Here is a 14201-nt window from a genome sequence, read left to right as displayed (position 1 = left end):
TCTTTATTTATCAAATTCCAGTTCTGAAGCCTAAACACTCACTCTCAAACATGGTTATCCACTGAATGTCAATTATACCGCAACAAAGCTGGGGATGGGCGGGAACAAATCCATGGATATCCAATCCTACCTATTTTATCTGATGTGTTTTTGATATCTTTTAACTTTTCGATTACATAGATATGAAACAAGACTAAATTCAGCTATTTCACCTACCTTAGGAAATGAGAATAGTTAATATAAAGTATTTTGGTACAAAAATTCAAGTTCTCTCCCTATACATATATACACCATGATCTTTCAACTATCTATATAGAGATAATCAGAAGTAGTACTGCTGGCTTAACAGCAAAAAGGGAAGTCAGTGGAAGACTTTAGCCTGGACCTTTATTTGTTTTTAAAGTGGAGGGGGCGGGGGGCGGTGGAGAGAGACAGAGTATCATTTTGGCTGCTGAGAACAGCCTGAGTAGAGCAAAGTCAGAAGGAGGGGGGCAGACTACTGTAATCATCCAGGCAAGAGGTAATGAGACTTAGACCAAGGCAGTAGTAGTGAAGCTGCTGCTAAGATTTTGGAGGTTTCACCAAGAGGATTTGCAGACAGGGGTACAGGCTATCAGAGAAAGAAAAACCAAGGATCATGATGAGGTTTTGGCTTGAGCAACCGCAAGAATGTAGTTGCCAATAACTTAGACGGGGTGAAGCATGTTTTGGATTAGGGGAATATTAGTTCAGTTTTCAACACATTTAAGGTTGAGATGTTCACTACGTATTCAAGTACATATAGACGTTAAGGAGGTAGCAGGACATTAGTCTAGAGTTCAGGAAGGATAAATCTGTGAGTTGCTAGTATATAAACAGTGAAGTCATGAAATCAGATGAGCTCACCAAGGAGGTGAACATAGACGGAAAGGAGTGGAGGTCAAGACTTAGCCCTAAAGCATTCTCATGTGCAAAGCTGCAGGAGATGAGGGAGGAACTACATGGTTAAGGAGTCTGGGAGTGGGCACAGGAGGTGAAGAATAGAAGAACTGATGTCCTGGAAACCAACTGAAAAAAGCACAATGTCTCTAATACTGCAAATATTCATTAGTATCACCAAATGATACACTTGTAAGGGGCCCTGGAGATGACTTTAAAATTCAATAAATTGTGAAAAGTCACAAATCAAATGAATGACAGAAGATAAAGTTAGGTCTATTTCACACTGTTCAATGTTTTTAACAATATGGAATATAGTTTAATCTATATTCCATAGAATATGAATTAGAAACTATATTCTAAGAATGATCTACTGAGGGAGAGTCTTGACTCAGATGTGCTGTTAGAATGGAAAAAGAAACAAAACAAAACCAGCAACTCTCACCTGTTTATCCAGTTACTAAACAAACCAAACCACCCATACACTAAATGTCGTCATTCTTGTTTCACTTTGTTCAGGTTCAATTCTCTCCCTTTCTTAACAAATCAAACACCTAACTGATTACTATTTTCTTTCATTCCAATGTCTTTTTAGACCTCTTGTCTTAGTTTTTCCATCCATATTGTGAGAATATGCCAGGCTCTAGTATAAAAGACTTAAATAAACCAATTCATTTAATCCTCTCAACAGCCCTATGAAGCAGGTATTAACTTCATTTTTTCAGATGAGAAAACTAAGGCACAAAGACTAGGTAATTTGCTCAAGCCCACAGAGCTTAGTAAACGGCAGAGCCAGGATTTGAACCTAATGGCTCCAGAGCAAGAACTCTTAAAACAATATGCTGTTAAGATCAAATCAAACAAAACATGTGAAAGCATTATAAAGTGCTGTCCAAACGAAGATATTACCAGAAAGGTACTCATTCGTGGAATCTGAGAACCTTAACTGTGCTCAGTTAACACAACTTTTAACATTTTTGCAGCCTAAATTCCACCCAAGTCAGAGCTGATTACTTCAATACTTAAATTTTTTTTATTCTTTCACAGATATCTTCCTGAGATAGCAAAGGATGAAATTTATGAAAATAACATGAAATCCAACACTTTTCAGGATGTAAAGCTAGCATCTGACAATACTTAATAAATCACTATTTAAATATAGATTGTGATCTGAATTATAACACATTTTCATAAAGTTTTAAAATTAATGTCCAAAATAAGAGAAAGTATAATATATGCTTATGTTTTGAGGCAATTACACATTTAATACTCTAAATACAGTCTTAGAATTCATATGAGAGAGGGAAGAGGGTGAATTCAAAATCTCTTACCATTGATCTTTCAGGATATCCAAACAAATAGCCCCTGTGACGGAACTAATATTAGGATGCCATATTTTAGTGATAAACCGGACCTAGAATATAAAACACACTTGAGTTTTTAAGTAAAAGAAATAAAACACATACAATTTAAGTAGAACTACAAGAAAAATGAAGTCCTCAGATGTAAAAAAAAATGGCCGTATTTACATCACATTTTGCCTAGGTGAAGAGAGGAGTGTAGAAGACAAAGCATTCAGCAAGCTGAATGCTGTCACTGACATACATTCTTTTTAAACCTTTTAATAAATCCTCCGCCTTTAAAGAAACCCAACAATTATCAGGTGTTTACAATTTACCTAGCATACTGTTAGATGCTATGATAAATACAAACATGGACTTAAATTCATTTAGGTAGATACAGTAGTATATAAACCAAAATACTGATAGAGAATGGCAACTTTTTTAGTGTTAAGTAAGGTGTAGAATAGGTTTGAAGGAACAAGTGGCTATAAGATTGATCCTAATTTTTCCGTAACATTTTTTTTTCTCAAATTCTTTTTTTAAAATAATTCAGCAAATACATGAAGACTTATTATTATATGCCAGGCACTGAGCAGACACTGAGGCTTAGAGTTTAAGAGATTTATCCAAAACCAAATAACTAGCTAACAACAGAACAAAATGCAAACTCAGAGAATCTGATTTCAGATTCTGAGTCTCTAATCACCTCACTATTTGTCTTAGCATGGAAGAATAAGAAACCAACAAAGTGAAAATGGTAACTCTATCAGATTACCATGAAATAAAATCTAACTCATCAACTCTTACTTATGCGCTTTTAGAAGATCATTACTATTATTATTATCATCACTATTATTATTATCTGACACATATGATAGTATTCTGAGTCAAAATTCTTTAACAATAGATTATTACTCTGAGCCAAGTAATGTTCTAAGTACTTTACAAAAATTAATTTATCAGTATATGCTCCAAATCTAAGTTATTTATGGAAAGAAGCTAAGCAGATAGCTTCCACTTCTCTTCTTGTGACATGATTGTCTATACTACCTGTCTCTACTTCCTTACCTAGTCACTATCTTCTATGCCATCTGAAAAAGCACTTTAAGTCACCAATGACTTCACAACACTAATAATGTGCACTTTCCTTGATCCTTTTTTAATTCTTAAAATAATCTTACTGCTTTCAATGATATCTACACTTCTCTCCATTCACAGAACCACCATCCTGTTAAAGGAGACTATCATTCTGTACCTGGCTCACTGAACAGTATACTGACTTTATTGCCTTCAGTTTTGCTCCCTCCAATCCATTCTCCACACAGAAACCAAAGAGAACCCCTTAAAACAAATATGATTCATGGCAGTACTCTACTTAAGGCCCTTTAAAGACTTCTCATTCCCTTTATGTAAACCCACACTCTTAAACCGGCCCTATCCTACTTCTCAGATTAAATCTCTTTTCTACCCTATATTCCCTGCACTTGCTCAACAAGTAATATTCAAAAAAATTTTTTTTGCCTTGGGGCCTTCATACGTGTTTCTTCTTTCAATAACACATCTTGATGCCCTCTTCTCCTGGCTAACTCCTCCTTATCTTTCAAGTTACGGCTTCCATATCACTTCTTTCTGATCAGTTCCCACAGCACCTTGGCTTTCCTATGTCATAATATTGATCACACTTCTCTAATGTCTTCTTTATTTGTCTGACTTTCCCTGAAAGACACGGTATCTATCCTGCTCACCAGAGCACCCTAAGTATCTAAAGAGCCTTACATTGAATGAAGATGCAATTAACATTATGACAAACCTGTTATTATAGGGCTAAACGGTATCCCTCTCAAATATAGTGCAGGTCAAATAAGATACGCCTATAGGGCTTATGTACAACAAACATTTCTTCATAACAGTTATAACCACAATATTCACATCTTAATTTTCACCACTGAGTTCAAAGCATAAAGATACAAAATAACCATATGCCATAATTTCAATAACTCAAGGACATTACAGCATTTTGTGACTTTAAAACAAAAGTTGGTTCAATATTTTCAACCAGATTGAAAAACAACTTTAAATTACTACTGAAGATGTCAGAAGGTTTATGGTTTGTGCAGGTGATCTAAGGCAGTGTCAACTGTATCTTGCTTTTTAAAGAGTCTTCAATACATGATTCTCCACGGACTCTACATGAAAACAAATATGCATACATGCAGGACAAAGGAAATTACTGAACTATTTCTTACTTTGTACTAAATCTACAGTTAGGAATAAATATCTTTGAATTTGCAGATGATCTAATAAAGAAATTAGTTTTCAAGAGAACACTCCATTAACCATCAGTATAGATGTAAGTAACTCTTATAAGTAGTTCTTTGTGTGGTCTACCATTCTTTATCTCCTATTCCTCTCTTCTTTATTATTCTTTATCTTCAACTACCTCCTTTCTTAGGTTTTTCACTTCTTTCTTTGTCTTCCTCAAGCCTTAATATCACCACTGGTACCCACATGTATCCCAGAATTCTGTCCTATTATTCTATATCCAATTCATGTCCATTGTGTCACTTTCTCCCATAGTGTTACCATCCCTGTCCTATAGCAATAAAAATGTAGAAGCAAAAGAACTTGGAAGAGATGAAGTATAAGTGTAAGTAAATATACGACACTTATTATGACCTATTTGAGTCATATTTGACCTGATTACAAAACAGATATGGGATGGTTTAAGTACTAAAACACTTACTAATAACAATTCAAGTCTTATTTTCACAAATGAAACTAATATTAGCACCATCTGGGTAACTTCAGAATGCTCATCAGCTTTGAGGAGCACTCAAAGAAGAGAAACAAAAATCTTTTTTTTTTTTTTTTGTGAGGAAGATCAGCCCTGAGGTAACATCCATGCCAATCCTCCTCTTTTTGCTGAGGAAGACTGGCCCTGGGCTAACATCTGTGCCCATCTTCCTCCACGTTATATGGCACGCTGCCACAGCATGGCCTGACAAGCGGTGTGTCTGTGCACGCCCGGGATCCAAACCCGGGCCACCAGCAGCAGAGCACGCGCACTTAACCGCTATGCCACGGGGTCGGCCCCAGAAACAAAAATCTTAAGTGTTACCAGACTGAAATGAAGGAAGGGGACTATTTTTAGTTATCTATATTGGGACACCATCATCAGTAATTTTATCTCCTTCTACAGGATGCATCCTATATTCACTCACTCTTTAGTTCAACAAACATTTCAGCAACTATTTCATAGTAAATGTGAGTTCATATTTCCATTGGGAATTTCCAGTTTCAAGCTTGGAACTCAAGAATGTTACAATAGTAAACTAGCTTTAACTAACTTACTGTATAAAAGAAAATGCTATTTTATTTTAAATATGCATGCACAGAGAGGCAGACTCATTAAAGGTTATTAGCATTGGTATTTATACAGTCATGCATCACTTAATGATGGGGATATGTTCTGAGAAATGTGTCGTTAGGTGATTTTGTCATTGTGTGAACATCACAGAGTGTACTTACACAAACCTAGATGGTATAGCCTATTACATACTTAGGCTATATGGTACTAATCTTATGGGACCACCATCATATATGTGGTCCATCATTGACTGAAATGTCATTATGTGGTGCATGAATGTACTCAATTTCACATAAAAAAGTACGTTTATAAAACCAAGGAAAAAGAGGAAAATTCACAACCTAATCTCCAATACATAATTGGACAAATCACTGAGATAGAGTTTTCCTAATTTAATGGGTTTTTCTATTAATAGAATATATATTACAATTTACTCTAGAAATAACACTGGTTGTATGCATTGAATCAAATTTCTTCTGCACTCTATTCAGCTGATTCAAAGAGATATCTTCTCTTTCTAGAAGTTAACCTTCTGCTCTTTAGGTCAATAATTTATTGCAGAATAACAAACAGAAAGTACACTGTGGCCATGTTAAGATAAATCAACGTTAAGTTTTCAATCTTGTGCAATTTTAGCTGCACAGTAGTGAGAAGAGAATATAACCAGCTCACTTCAATACTTTTACCTCATAAGGCTTAAAATTAAACTTACACATTAAACATGTGAACATAATTCAGCAAGAAATTTGCACAAATATTCCCCATTCTTTCCATTATATTAACCAATCAGTAAAAATTCAAATCAATACAGTACATATCTAGAATACATTTACCATACGTTCATTAACATTTACTGCAAAAGCTTAATGCCATAAATGGGATGAGTGCCATATTTAAAAGAACACGAAATTCCAGCTACAACTAACTGGTTGAGGCCAGAGGGAGACAAATTTGGGTTGACTGAAGGAACATCTTTCTAAATCTTGAAGCTACCTCAATATGGAATGGCTGGAATTAGGATAATAGTGGCCTAAAGAGCAACACAAGCTAGTAGCAAAAAGATCAGACAGACCTCGGTTCTTATGTTTTGAGTCTATTTTTCTCATTGTACTAAAAATAAAGGGTGGTGGTGGTGGCAATAAAACAGTGATTTCAAGTGCCTAAAACAGAGCCAGCACTATGCAATCACTTTAGAGCTATATAAAGACAACAGACAGAAATCACTGACCACTTTTATTGAGACCATAATTTATCCATTGAAAGTGCACAACTTGATAGTTTTTAGTATATTCACAGAGTTGTGCAACCATCACCACAATCTAATGTCTGACCATTCCATCACTTCACAAAAAAAGCACATAACCATCAGCAGTCATTTCCCATTCCTCCACACTCCCCCAGTCCTAAGCAACCACTAATCTATTTTTTTGTCTCTATGGATTTGCTTCTTCCAATGTTTCGTATAAATGAAATCAGACAACGTGTGGCCTTTTGTGTTTGGCTTCTTTCATTTAGCATGATGTTTTCAAAGTTCATCTATCTTGTAACAGATCTTGTAACATCTATCTTGTAACACTTCATTCATTTTTATAACCAAATAATATTTCATGGTATGGATATATCACATTTTATTTATCCATTCAGAGGATGGACATTTAGGTTGCTTCTACTTTTGGCTATTATGAATAGTGCTGGTATGAATATTTGTGTACAAGTTGTTATGTGGTCATATGTTATTTCTATTGGGTACATACCTAGAAGTATAACTGCTAGGTCATAAGGAAACACTATGTTTACCATTTTGACCAAACTATTTTCCAAAGCAGCTCCGATATTTTACATTCCCACCAGCAGTGTATGAGAATTTCAATTTATAGAGGAAATTTAAGTATCAATGCTACTGTATTTTAAAATGATGTTACAGAGGGAAGCCAACGGACTACTTCAAGGTCTTGTTGGGCCGGCCCCGTGGCTTAGCGGTTAAGTGCGCACGCTCCGCTACTGGCAGCCTGGGTTCGGATACTGGGCACGCATCGATGCACCGCTTCTCCGGCTATGCTGAGGCCGCGTCCCACATACAGCAACTACAAGGATGGGCAACTATGCCATACAACTATCTACTGGGGCTTTGGGGCGGGGGGAGAAGGGAGGAGAATTGGCAATAGATGTTAGCTCAGAGCCGGTCTTCCTCAGCAAAAAGAGGAGGATTAGCACGGATGTTAGCTCAGGGTTGATCTTCCTCACATAAAAAAAAAAAGAAGGTCCTGTTAAGGAGGTAGTCATTGGTTAATGCTACCTATTATTTACGGAGTGCTTACTCTGTGCAGGCACTGTTCTAAGTGTCGTATTTCATTAAATCTCAGGTACCATCAATTATTCAATACACCATTATTTTATGTACCCTTGAGAAAGAAAAAAACTCTGCCAATTAAATTATGACATGCCATCCACTGAAAGATGTATCCCAACTTCAGAGATATTAAAAATGTGAAAAATTGTTTCACAGAAGTATTGAAATATAGTTCTTTACATGGATTAACTCCTTTAATCTTTATAATCCTATGAGAAGATTCTATAGATGAGGAAACTGAGGCACACAGTAGTTAGATAGCTTGCCTAAAATCACAAAGCCAGTTAAATGGCAGAAGTAAGATTTGAACTGTGGTTGATTGTTCTTGTTCTTGGTAGTCATATTCACTGTTTCAGACATCCTCACTCCTTCCTCATCAGGATCAAGGAAGTTAGAACACAGTCAGCCTTATGGGATCTGGGTTCTATTTAACTTCTAAGCCTCAGTTCCCTCAATTACTAGGATGTTATAAAGACTGTTTCAGGAAAGGCATATAAAATTCTTAGCACAGAGCAAGTGACAGCTGCTACTACCATAATTTAACAGTAAAAATGTAGTGGTTGAGAAAAGTCTCTCTTGAGGTCTCTCAAGAGACTCAAGAAAAGTCTCTTTTCTTTCTTCCTTACTTCCATTAAAAAAAATTTTAGCCTATGAGGCCATCCTTATCTCTAAACATTTAAAAATCTTCTTTTCTTACATTCATAGTATTCTACAATTAAAATACCCTCGAGTGATTATTCATTCTAATGATAACACTAACAACCTAGACTGAATCCAGGGGACGGTAACCAAGATGAGGATTAGAATTAAGTCACAAATATAAGATGAAAGCTTAACAGTGGTCATTTCTTTTTTTTTTTATTTTTTTATTATTTTTTTATTTTTCCCCTAAAGCCCCAGGCGATAGTTGTAAGTCACAGTTGCACATTCTTCTAGTTGCTGTATGTGGGACGCGGCCTCAGCATGGCCGGAGAAGCAGTGCGTCTGTGCGCGCCCGGGATCCAAACCCAGGCCGCCTGCATCGGAGCGCACACACTTAACCGCTAAGCCACGGGGCCGGCCCAGCAGTGGTCATTTCTAAGTGGTCATATTGAAAAAATGTTTTCCTTTTTTATATTTCACTATATAACTTTCTCAAATTTCTACAAAAAACACAAACTACTTTTATAACACACACACACAAATCAACCAGACTTAAAAGGCAGAAACAACCAAAATGTCCATTGCTGGGAGAATGGATAAACAAAATATGGTATATATGTACAACGGAATACAATTTAGCCTTAAAAAGGAATGAAATTCTGACATACGCTATAATATGGACAAACCTTAAAGACATTATGCTAAGTAAAATAAGCCAGATACAAAGAGACAAATATTGTTATGATTCCACTTAAATGAGGTACCTAGAGTAGTCAAATTCACAGAGAGAAAGTGGAACAGTGGTTACCAGGAATTGAGGGCATGGGGTAATGGGGAGTTATTGTTTAACAGGGAAGATAGAAAAAGCTCTGGAGAAGGATGGTGGTGATGGTTGCATAACAGTGTGAATTTACTTAATGCCACTGAACTGCACACTTAGAAATGGTTAAAATGGTAAATTTTATGTTAAGTATATTTTACCATAATTAAAAAAAAAATCAACCAGGCTTATCAGAAAATAGATACATATAAGCAACAGAATAACAGGCATCCCGAACTGGTACGTGACCCAAATTCACCCTGGAACTTCCATTACAATGTCTATTCTTAAATGAGAACTACCAACAGCTTGAATGAAGGAATCCCAGAACATTTTCTGAGTGACTACTATCATATGCTGAAGGGAAGCTATACTGTTAGCAGCCATAGAAAATACAAAGACATAGTCTTTCACCTCAGGAGCACAGAAGCTAGTGAAAGAAACACACCCCCAAATAATCGAATATATTAACTGTATTTGTGTTGGTACTATATAAATTACATAAAATGCTACTGAAAGAGAAGAGGGAGAAACAACTTGATGGGCACAACTTAATGGAGAAAACGATACTTTACCCAGACCTCAAAAGAAAACTAGAATTTTAAAAGATACAGACAATGATTCAAGTGAAAATGACAGAAAAATGTGAAAGAATAAGCACCATCTACAAATAGCAAATAATCTAGGGTGGAAAATAAGACCCATGTTGTAGGTGAAGGTGGTAGATTAGGATGGGAAAGTAGACTGGCATCAGATTGTAGAGATTTTAAATGCCCAGCTAAGGAGTTTAGACTTTATTAACAAGGAAAGAAAAGAAACAGGATTAAAATTGTATTTTAGGAAGATTTACAGAACAGCAATGCAAAGAATGAACAGGAGTGGTCAAGATGGAATGGTGATTAAATATTATGCAAAATAGGGAAGTAATAAAGTGGAATGCCTAAACTAAAGTGGTGATGATAGGAAGCTGTTCAGTCAAAAATAAGTTTAGGTTAGTTCCCCTTGTTATACATGATCCTAGGGCATGCCATTCCCTCTTTTAACATTCATCACAGTTGCAATTATTCATTATTTTTTTTCCTGCTAGAATGTAAGCTCCATGAAATCAAGAACAGTATAAGTCTTATTTATTGCTATATTGGCACACAGTACTCAAATAATTGTTCAATGAATTCAGAATACATTCTTCCCTAAAAAATATATTTCTTTGAAGCAAGTAAGAACTTGTATAAGGGTTCTCTAAATTTGGGAACACTGCAAGTTTTTTCAGACCTAGAATTTAAGCCATTGTCAGAAGCACATCCTATTCCTGTCTAGTCATTACTAGCTGCTTCTAAGTAAGCTTGCTTTTCATTCTAATTCCAGAAGCAAACCATCTGCCATTACCTGAAATCTTATCCACACTAAATTTACAGTCAACAACTCAAAAAGCTGTAATTTCAATAAGCAGTAAGATATATATTAATTAAATGGGCCAAGAAATATATTTTAGAAGTTCATGCACAAAAATAGGCTTACAATACCTTAGGGGGATTAAATGGATACGTTTCTGGTATTTTTATCTCTAGTTGATATCTTCCTCCTAAAAAATGCAGAAAACAGAAAGTTAAGAATGCTGTTTACCTCAAATATGTGAAGCAAAATACAGTGACAGAACTTTTCAAAATATGTACTATTTTATACTCAATTACAACAAATTCATCTTAAAGTCGAAACCCAAAAAGGAAATAACCAAAAGCACTAGTTTTTAATTTAAAGCTTATTTAAAGCATACAGAATACTCATGTTATACGACTGTATTAGTTTATCAGTGAATAACAGGGCTAGAGATAGATGAATACATTAAATCCAAATACAATCCAACGCCAAAGATTTCTTTGGGACAACTGAATAGTATAGGTTCCGTCTCCTGTTGTTTCCTCTAACCCACACTGACAAAGATTTGCTAAATAACAGAAAAAATGGAAAGAAAAAAAAAAGAAAGAAGATAGGGAGCTATAAAGGCATAGATGGTACAGAGCAAAAGGATATACAGATTATGCCATAAACTGAAAAAATCTACTTCTAGCTGGTTCTCTCAAATACCAAAAATGTCCCAAACTTTTAACTCATGCCCTAAAGTAAATGCCAACATTTCTTGTTAAAATTTTAAAAATAAAATTCAACAATAAGACAAGTGATAGGCATAAAGATAAAAAATTATTCTCTTCCTCTAAAAGGGTATACAAAATGCAAAACTTTACAAAGGGTTTGTTCTAACCAGTACTATATAAACAGAAGGCAACATTCTGTTTTGCTTTGAAGTTATCTTGAGCAACTAGCAGCTAAATACATTTTTTAAAAAAGTTTATCTAGCTTCCCATAACTGGGGTATTCAAAAGGAAGATAATTACCTCTCAGGAAACTGTGAAAGGGAAAGTTTTGCACTGGATGAGAGGCTGGATTTGATTCCTGACTCTAAGAAACCTTCAAATTCTAAGATTTTATGTCCCATTAACATAGAATACTCACTATTCCAATTGTGCTAATGAAATATTTATGTATGAAATATCTATATATGCCTGGGATTTGCTTCAAAATAAGTAAGGGATGAGTTACATCAAAGACTGGCTATGAGTTGATAGTTATTAAAGCTGGCTGATGAGTACATGGAGGATTCATTATACCATTTGTCTTCTTCTGTATATATTTGAAATTTTCCATAACAAAAGCAAAATAAAATAAAAACTGTGTGCTAGGAAGATTATTAACTTCAAAATTCCATACATTCAACTCTCAGTATATTCTGGATTCTCTCAAACCACCTCCCTCCACAGTTAGGAATAGATGAACTTGGATCTGGGAGAAAAACAAAAGAGCAATTCACTTGTACCACTTTCAAGTCCTTTTTGGTTCTCTAATTCTTCTTTCCTTCCTAATTATTTTAATAGAACCCCATAGAAAATGACACATAAATTGAACTAGATGCCTCAATCACAGAGCATATGGCAGCAGTGAAATATAAAGGAAAGTAGTCAAAACAAAAGAAACAAAAAAATAAGACAGGTGAGAGAAGAGTACCTGAGGAAATTTTTTGGGAATACAGAAATAACCATTTATGTTCAATTATAAATGCTAGCTTCAAACATAGGTATAATAAACTTGGCCTGAGTAATATGTAGGTTCTTCCTTTTCCTTCCTAAGAATCTTACTTTTTCTGATTAAATTCCACATTACTGTCTCTATAACTTTCACATAAAATTTTTCCTTCTCGAATGTCTAAAACAATCTCTTAAGAGCAGTGTGAGAGCCCAGAGATATTATATAACTAATGCCGGACCCTAGAGTACCCCAAATCCTATTTCTACACCATATGCTATTAATATGCTCTGTCTTGCATTATTATCTGACAACTTTCAATATATAACCACTAGCATTATTAACCATAGCATTATTTGATATATATCAGAGCAACACAACTAAGGGAGCTTTACACTAACTACATTATTCATATTAAAACAGCTTTCACTATAAAACATTTACTTCTTAAAGAACAGCGTTTAATATTAAAAATTTATAATCTTTAAATTTAACTTAATCCAAAGGGAAAATGGGGAAGGGATGAGATGTTAAAAAATAACAATAATGATTCCGTAAATTCAAAACAACTCTTAGGAAGAAAGGCCCAAGAACTAAATTGTTCCTTTGCCATTGAGCTATTATGGCAACAGAAGAAAACTGAGTTAAATAACATGTGCAATATGGTAATTTTTTCATGGATATTCTACTTCTCAATCTGGTTACTTTTAACACTACATAAAATAGCTGCCTCATTACTTATGATGGTTATAAACGGTTTAACATTTCACATGTAAACTTTTGCCTTAGCTATTAAACTGAGATTTTAAAAAATCCTCGAAAACTAGGAAGAACCCTGCCATAAATATTAGCAAAATATTTTACCCATGTTCATATTTCAAAAAAAAAAGTATCTAAGTTTATGCCCTCAAATGGTGCTTTTCCTAAAAAAAAAAATGAACAACTTCTCAATAGTTTTATGATAAAAAGAATACAATCTAAATTAATCTCAAATATATACCCAGACAGCATATTAAAACTAATCTCATCAAACTTTAATGTCTCATTTAGTGGCAGCAGCAGCAGAAATAAGCACTTAAAAATTACCAAGCTTGTTTCTAATCAATAAATATGGTATATTTATAACTTCATCATCATACAAATAAGTGCATATTATGCAATTTTTAAGAATTCACCTATCTTTATTAATGGCTAAGAACGTAATGAACATTCTGTTCATTCAGGAGGTTCAGGAGGTGCCTTGTTTATAAATATCAATTTGCTGGAAGAACTCTAAAATGATGATGCTACTGCCCTACAGTTTTTTAAAAATACATTGAAACAACCTAAAAAAATAATTTAAGAATATTTATAATGTCTGCCTTTAAGAAGCTAGCATTATCATCACATACAACACCTGCTATTAGACAAGAACTTGATTTTTATAAGATAACTAAAGATCTTATCTCCATCTAATGACTGTCAAAGGGACTAAATGAATAGCATCCACGAAAGCATGCAGACAAGGCCTGGCATATGGAAAGCACTCAAAACACGATATAAAAATTTAAATAAGTCTAGAAATGGCTCATATGAACTATAAAACAGAAAATAAAATTTTATCATTTAAGATTTGATAGGAAATGCTAAAGATATTCTAGTGTCTTTAATAATTTGTATGAAGGGTCCGGCCCAGTGGCATAG

General features: G+C 34.7%; 1 protein-coding gene across 1 annotated transcript in view; it reads right to left on the bottom strand.

Annotated features, from left to right (window-relative positions):
* Positions 1-14201, bottom strand: part of UBE2K (ubiquitin conjugating enzyme E2 K) — a 68360-nt gene that overhangs the window by 12998 nt on the left and 41161 nt on the right. The window contains exons 3-4 of the mRNA XM_004418993.3: positions 10964-11022; positions 2250-2332 (exon numbers count right to left, since the gene is read on the bottom strand). Coding sequence (XP_004419050.1) covers positions 2250-2332; positions 10964-11022 — 142 coding nt within the window. The remainder of the gene's footprint in view (positions 1-2249; positions 2333-10963; positions 11023-14201) is intronic.

The sequence above is a fragment of the Ceratotherium simum genome, chromosome 8 (assembly GCF_057802395.1).
Source record: "Ceratotherium simum simum isolate JZ-2026a chromosome 8, ASM5780239v1, whole genome shotgun sequence".
NCBI classification, from domain to species: domain Eukaryota; kingdom Metazoa; phylum Chordata; class Mammalia; order Perissodactyla; family Rhinocerotidae; genus Ceratotherium; species Ceratotherium simum.
The sequence above is the reverse complement of the archived record's forward strand: the minus strand, read 5'-3'. Positions and strand labels throughout refer to the sequence as shown.